Source organism: Austrofundulus limnaeus, unplaced genomic scaffold (genome assembly GCF_001266775.1).
Source record: "Austrofundulus limnaeus strain Quisiro unplaced genomic scaffold, Austrofundulus_limnaeus-1.0 Scaffold22, whole genome shotgun sequence".
NCBI classification, from domain to species: Eukaryota; Metazoa; Chordata; class Actinopteri; order Cyprinodontiformes; family Rivulidae; genus Austrofundulus; species Austrofundulus limnaeus.
The window spans coordinates 3,226,186-3,233,151 of NW_013952424.1; the positions used below are offsets into that span (position 1 = coordinate 3,226,186).

The window sequence follows — 6,966 nt, forward strand, 5'->3', positions numbered from 1 at the left end:
CGCTCACACAGAGGACCTATCCACGTCATCATTTACCCAGAATGCTTTGTGTGTAAATAAAATGGCTCCGTCCGTGTTAAAATATATTTTTAAAATTTACAAAACTAAACAGCCTACAGTATTCTTAGTCTTTATTTTACAGTTAAAATACGTTTATCAAATAAAGTCTAATGTTAAAACTAATCGTGGATCCCTTTAACTCCATACACTGGATCTGATCAAGATTCCCCACTTCTTTTTTCAGGCCCTTCCACCATCCTCAGGGCCACGCCCACATCGCTGCGTTTGTAAGCCACGAGTGTAAGTAAAAATATGTCTTTTCCCCCACGTCGTACTCAGTTGCACTGACTGAACCTTACATTTTCTCATGTCTGCAGCGTACAACTTCTCCCATCGAATAGATCATTTATCTTTCGGTGAGGAGGTACCGGGCATAATCAACCCTCTGGAYGGCACAGAGAAAATCGCCTACAACAGTTACTTCAGTTCTTTTTTTRTACCAGAATCTCATAATGATCACTTATGGCTTCCTCAGCCAGTGGTTTTCATTTCATCTCTGCTTCATTACAGATAATCAGATGTACCAGTACTTCATTACGGTGGTGCCCACCAAGCTGAACACATACAAGATATCAGCAGACACACACCAGTTCTCCGTGACCGAACGAGTGAGCGATCGGTACTGAAGCTGAAGCTGTAGAAGAAAGAGGGGAGTGTTCAGTTTAGTTTTACCGTGTTTCCCACAGGAGCGGGTGATAAACCACGCCGCAGGCAGCCACGGCGTCTCCGGCATCTTCGTCAAGTACGACACCAGCTCCCTGATGGTGACGGTGAGCGAGCAGCACATGCCGCTCTGGCAGTTCCTGGTGCGACTGTGCGGCATCGTCGGAGGCATTTTCTCCACCACGGGCGAGTTTGCTTCGCACGCATTCACTTCCACGTCTGTTCAACAAGGCAGCGGTTAAAACATTTTCAAAACGAGAGAAGTGGCACTTCCTGTGAAAATGCAGTGAATGCTGGAAGAAGCTGAAAAGGTTTTGTAGCAAAACTGTTAAAGTGAGTTCGGTTTGACTTCTGCTGAAAGTAGGGAAACAAAAAGTGAAAAATAAAATAAATGTGTCAAAGCTGAACAGAGCAGAAATGTAGCTAAAGTTGAAATTTGGACAAAAGAGAAAACCGTCAGAAAAATGACTAACCTGTGACCATGACCTTTTATCACTTTGAAATAAATGGGTCGCCATTTCATTTCCACGTTGCTGAGTTAAACAGTAAGAAGCTGAAATGATCAGAAAAAAGGTGAATTTAGCTAAAAAGCCTAAATTAGCAAAAAAACTGAAGGAGCATGTTTGCTGAATTAAGCAGAAAATGCTGAAAATAACACAAACACATGAATTTAGCTGAATGATGCTCAATTTAGCAAAAACAAAAGCTTCAAAGTACCTGAGAAAACTCAAATTAGCTGAAAAGTTGCTAAAAATCTAAAATAAGCAAAAAGCAACTCAAGGAGCATTTTGCTGAATTAAGCCAAAAAAGCTGAAAAAAAAACCATGAATTTAGCTGAATGACGCTTCAACTAACAGAAGTAAAAAGAAGCATACAGCAGAAAGCAGTTGAAACATAGCAAAAAAAAAAAAAATGCTAGACAGCTAAAATGATCACAAATAAGTTGAAGGAAGCTAAAATTGACACGAAGTTTTAAAAAAAAACAGAACCAGAACAAAAGTTGAAAAGAGCAGTAAAGATCTATAAATATTTTAAAGGATTTTAAAGAAGTTGACGGCTCCGATGATTTTTAATGACAGGAAAAAAATCTAAGTCTCTCAAAAAAGTATAATTTGCTGAAATACCAAAACTCGTACCAGGAATGTCCTGAAGGAGCTGAATGTTTTTAGAACAAAATTGTTGAAGTAGCACAAAAACTGAACGAGATTTGTGCCAAAAACATCTGAAAACACTATACAAGCATTCACACAGTTACAGACACACAATCTAAAGAACCTTTGTTTCTCTTTAAAGGCATGCTTCACGGCCTTATAGGCTTCTGTTTTGATATCTTCTGCTGCCGCTTCCAACTTGGAGTCTACAGGCCCCGAGAGGCGAGTCCTCCTCTGTTATTAGAGACAAAATAAAGCTCTCTCTTTAAAAACTGTCCAAAAACAACTGATTTCACTGCATCTGTTTCAGGATGTGCAGCTACACAACCAGATGAACCATCTGACCAATCACCAGACGCCTCTTCGGCCAGAAAACGCCCTTCTCGAGTAGCGGTTTTTAGCCGGTCGTTGTCAAAGTGTTAACGTTTGTTAATAAAACTTCCTCCAAGTGGATGAATTCAAACCATCGAACCTGTCATGTTTCTGTTTATGTAGAATCTTTAACTCCGCTGTTCCAGGTGTTAAATGGATCCAGACCTGGAGCGACACTTGTGATAAGACCTGTTTTTTAATATAGACGTCAGCTTTTCTGGACAGTGGGTGCAGCTAAAGACTTGTGATTTGGTGCACAGTGTACGCAATAAAACCAGATTTCAAGTTTACATCATGGATGCAACTTCAATGCAATCACCAGGTGTCATTCTGCAAGGGAAAATATCTGTTCTCCATTTGCAACATTATTGATTACAATTGTAAATCATTTAATCAGGACACATTCAGCTAAATAAATTTCAATCAGTCCTAGCTGACTTGAGTCCTCGGGCCCTGTTCAGACCTGTCACTTTACATCCATCTTGGGTGATTCAATTGCATGTGGACAGCTCTGATTGAGAGCTTTCACACCTGGCAGTGAAATCAGCACTCCAAACATTTGTACATCTACACAGCGAGCCACAAACTGGACAATTCTATAAAAAATGCAATACTTTAAAGATGTTTTTCAAGTTATTCCTTGCTTTACTTTGCAAAAGACATGAAAAACATGCCGGTACTTCGTGCCAGAGTAAAGACTGATGGTATTGAATATTACTGTTATGTAATTGACTGCACATTATAGTTTGCAGTGACCACAGTGGGCCAGCTGAGGACAACTGAACTGGTATATGGCCCAATGCATAAATTCTGAATGTATTCTCTAAAACAGGAGCCCAAAGTGGGGTCCGCGGGCCAAATTTGAAACATGAAATACAAGTAATAGATTAGGTTTAAACACAGGTGTAGATTTGCACGATTTATAAGGCTACAAAAACTTATTTTATCAGTTTATGAAATGTCCTATGAACCTTTGCTGCTTGAGCGTATGGCAGACTTTTTCCAAGCGAAGACTAAAACAAAATTGGGTCACCGCACTGGCTGCACGCTTAAAAAAAAAAAAAAAAATTATATATATATATATATATATGACTTTACTTAAAATATTTGTATTTCATGTATTATGTTACTGCATTTGGCCCGCAGCCCCGGACAGATTTTCATTTTGGCCCTGTTGAAGAAAATGTTTGGGCACCCCTGCTCTAAAATGTGTGATRGTTCAATAATGAAAAGCAAAACAGAAAAGACAAAGATCACTTTTAAACAGCACCATGTGCCGTATATTTGTAAGGCAAGCTTTATGTCTGTAAAGCTGGAACAGTCCTGTAAATATTGAAAATAAACTAGATAAATGTAGGACAGACAACACCACAGATGCACTTTTTTATCTCGTTTATTTCAGTTTTGCCAAGCAGACTGAGTTTAGTCAGAGCAGGGAAAACAGGTGGTCAATTTGCAAAAACGACACCATCACAAATAAGATGTCCTTGGTTTGGTGTCATCACACGTTTCATCTCTGGGTTTGTACCTACAGTACTCTGCATTCAGTCAGGAAAGACATCTGTTACCAGACAGAGGAGCGAAGCTCCACATGAACGACAGCATTAAAATAGCCCTGTTAGCTCTTTGAGGACATCTCGACAAAACCACTTCATCATGCAGGCCTCGGACGAACGCAGACAGTTACACAGACGTGAGTTTTGCATAAACATTTAAATTTGTCCCTTTTTCTCCCTTTAAAAGGCTCATGTTTATTTAGTCACACCTCGATGAACAATACTGCAATTTTCCCTCGTTTCATAAAAAATCTGACTTGCCTGAATACTTTTGGTACACACACGAAGGATCTGCGAAAAATCAAGTGGGGGAAAAACAAAAATCAATACAATTTAATTTTTAGGGTAGATTAAAAATAATTACAGAACTGTGGTGAAGGATGACAAACAGATTCAAAGCATGGGTTTAATTCCTTACCTCACACTGATTTTAAGTCTGAAAGTTGCACTGCTTTTCCCCATTCTGTAAGGACTGGCATCCCTCATGGCTCTGTGCTTGGTCCTCTACGTTTTTCTTTTTGTTTGCAACTGAAGTTGTGCAAAAGACAACTTTAAAGGCCGTGTACAGTAAAAATAAATGTGTGTTCTGAGGTTGTCACACCACAGAAATATGTGTTAATAATCACACAGCCAAGTTTGAACAATTAAAAATACTCTTAACCTTATAAAATTGTGTTAAAAGTAATGAAAAAATATCAGTAAGCTGTGGTCTGGAATGCTGGGGGCGTGTCCGCTGGAGGWACTTAAACCACGCCCACGACCCTGAACATTCCTGTAACCGAGGAAACAATGTTTGTTTTCTTTTCCATTAGAGCAACAGGAGGCGGGGTTATACTGAAGGCAGCTGTGTGACATCACGAGGCTGCCCTTTAAGACATGCCCAAAAAAATCCTGAAACACAGATACCTTGTTACACAAATTGAATCATATCTCCACTATTCAAATATCTAACAATCCATTTATGACATTTATAATGTTTAAAAAAGAAAATGTTACATTTTACTTTACACGGTCTTTAAGCAATCCAAAACTTTTCTATAAATTCATCTGATAAATACTCAGCCTCTTTGATCACCAACTTCACTTTATTTTTAAAAAAGAGGACGGTCTTAAAGTGCCTTTCCTAAACAAATTGACTTTACKTTTTCAGCCCTGAGTTCTTCCCAGCTTTTATGTGGATCTTGTTCTCCAGAGGCCTTAATCAAGACAGTGGTAACCATCTACTTTTCTAGTGTCCCCCACTGAATCTTTTTACAGTCATTTTGATGAACAAAAACATTTCCTAAAAGTTTTTCTGAACCATAGTAGTTGACAAGTTTTCATCTATGTTTAAGTGTATGAAACAAAAATATCTTTCTTAAACTTGTAACAACCTTTGGCTCTAGAGAAACTTGACTTGAACGTAACCTGTAGCTTGGTCCTCAACTCTAAACTTTTAAAATATGTAAAATGACTTCGGACAAAAAAAAATGAAAAGGGCTTCCCATTCATTTCTTATATTTTTCAAGTTTGGCTTGACTTCATTAGCATTAAGTGCTTCATAATCCTCCATTTGGCATCGACTACTGCAAGTTTTCCCACCTATTTCACCTCCTGAATAGAACTCTAAAGTTTTAGGACCTTTTTGAGGAATATTGTACTGTGTGTGTTACGTTATATAAATAAATCTGACTTTTATGTACTCTTATTTATAGACACTACACTGCCAAGGTCTAACACTTTAACAGACTAGCCTTTGACGCAAGTATAAAGATGTAAAAGTAGTAAACTCAGTTCAGTACAAACTGCTGTACAAACAGGCATAAAGTAGATGAGCGATCAGACAAAGAAAAGRTTTACCTTCAAAGACATACTGACATTAATAATGTGATTATAAATTAGTGACAACCTCAATGAGAAAGCTGACTGATGTCTGTGTTGCGTTGTCTTTGTGTGGCCAGATTTCAGCTTCAACACTCATCAGAATAATTTCTGGGTTGGTCTTGAGAGAGAGAATCAGTGAGTCGTCGTCTTAAAAAGGCAGTAGAAGCACATGATGCGAGACGGAGCTAAATCACGTCATGTTACAGGTGACGTTTCCTGCTGTTTTAAAAACAAAAGTATAGAAATTGTCCAATGAAACATTTCAAGTATGGGGGAGAGAGAGAGAGAGAGAGAGAGAGGGAGGCAAGGCAATGTACTGAGATTCAGTAAGGTGGAAAAGAAAGAGGAAGTCACACTAAAAGGCGTATTGTTGCATATATAATTGGCCACTTTGAAGAAAAACAGCAGGTACAAAATGAAGGACGCCACTTCGTTGGACGGGGTTTGCTGACTGAGGAGTGTAGATGACGGATTTCCAAAAAAACAAACAATTTCATGGCTAGTAGACCTCCTTATTTCTCCACCTGGGTGCTTCCTCCTGTAGGGAGCCCCATTTGTCCACACGGAGAGTTTCTGAGTCTCAGAGGCTGAAGGTGAGGGCTGCCGTCACTCTGGCTCGAGGCGGAGAGGAAGACTCAGTTGKTTAAGGTGCTGGACGCACGGAAGTAGGAGAGGAACTTGTAGCAGAGGCTGACCACGAAGTACCAGATGTTTCTGGCCATCTGGGAGCGGGCGATGAACACCCTCCAGATGAAAACGACTAACAGTGTGTTGAAGGTGTAGCGGATGTTCCTCAGCCTGAGAGAGAACATGCATATGAGCTGATCACAAACATAAAAAAGTGCCATAAATTATTTATCATACCTCCAGTTTTATTTGACCTACAAACACAATTTAAAAACAGGTGTATAGCTTTGAAGTCTGTTCTTTGGATACAAACTGAAAGAAATACTTAGAGCAGAGATTCATAACCCGTGGGCCGAGCGCCACCTTGAGGGCCTCAAAAGAACAACAGTTTTTAACTTTGGGCCGCAGAGGGCCGTGGGACCGTATCGAGTTTCAATAAGGTGCAATACACTTTCTCACCACTAGTAGCAGTAGTGCGCCACTCAGTTGTTTAACAACTTTTTTAATATGTAGAAGAAAAACCGTAGAAACCTGCCGAGAATGGAAACCTATTTTAAATGAAAAGTAGAAGCAAAAATGAAAGTAACTCGACAAAAACACTAAAGTTTGTCACTAATTTGAAGTACAGCTTCTGTTTTTACCATGAAATATTTTAAAAGTTCAAAACATTATCA

The 6,966-nt window shown here is 39.1% G+C and overlaps 2 protein-coding genes across 4 annotated transcripts in view; one reads left to right on the forward strand and one right to left on the reverse strand.

The window, feature by feature from the left end:
* LOC106514828 (endoplasmic reticulum-Golgi intermediate compartment protein 2) overlaps positions 1 to 2,342 on the forward strand; it is a 4,975-nt gene extending 2,633 nt beyond the window's left edge. For all 3 annotated transcript variants that reach the window (XM_014004270.1, XM_014004272.1, XM_014004271.1), the window contains 6 exons: positions 245 to 300; positions 378 to 476; positions 571 to 668; positions 747 to 909; positions 2,017 to 2,096; positions 2,185 to 2,342. In XM_014004270.1, coding sequence (XP_013859724.1) covers positions 245 to 300; positions 378 to 476; positions 571 to 668; positions 747 to 909; positions 2,017 to 2,096; positions 2,185 to 2,265 — 577 coding nt within the window. In that variant the 3' untranslated portion in view covers positions 2,266 to 2,342. The remainder of the gene's footprint in view (positions 1 to 244; positions 301 to 377; positions 477 to 570; positions 669 to 746; positions 910 to 2,016; positions 2,097 to 2,184) is intronic.
* A 1,281-nt stretch (positions 2,343 to 3,623) lies between these two features.
* Positions 3,624 to 6,966, reverse strand: part of si:dkey-97m3.1 (fatty acyl-CoA reductase 1) — a 60,553-nt gene continuing 57,210 nt past the window's right edge. The window contains exon 12 of the mRNA XM_014004283.1: positions 3,624 to 6,463. Within this exon, the coding sequence (XP_013859737.1) occupies positions 6,301 to 6,463 (163 nt within the window). The 3' untranslated portion in view covers positions 3,624 to 6,300. The remainder of the gene's footprint in view (positions 6,464 to 6,966) is intronic.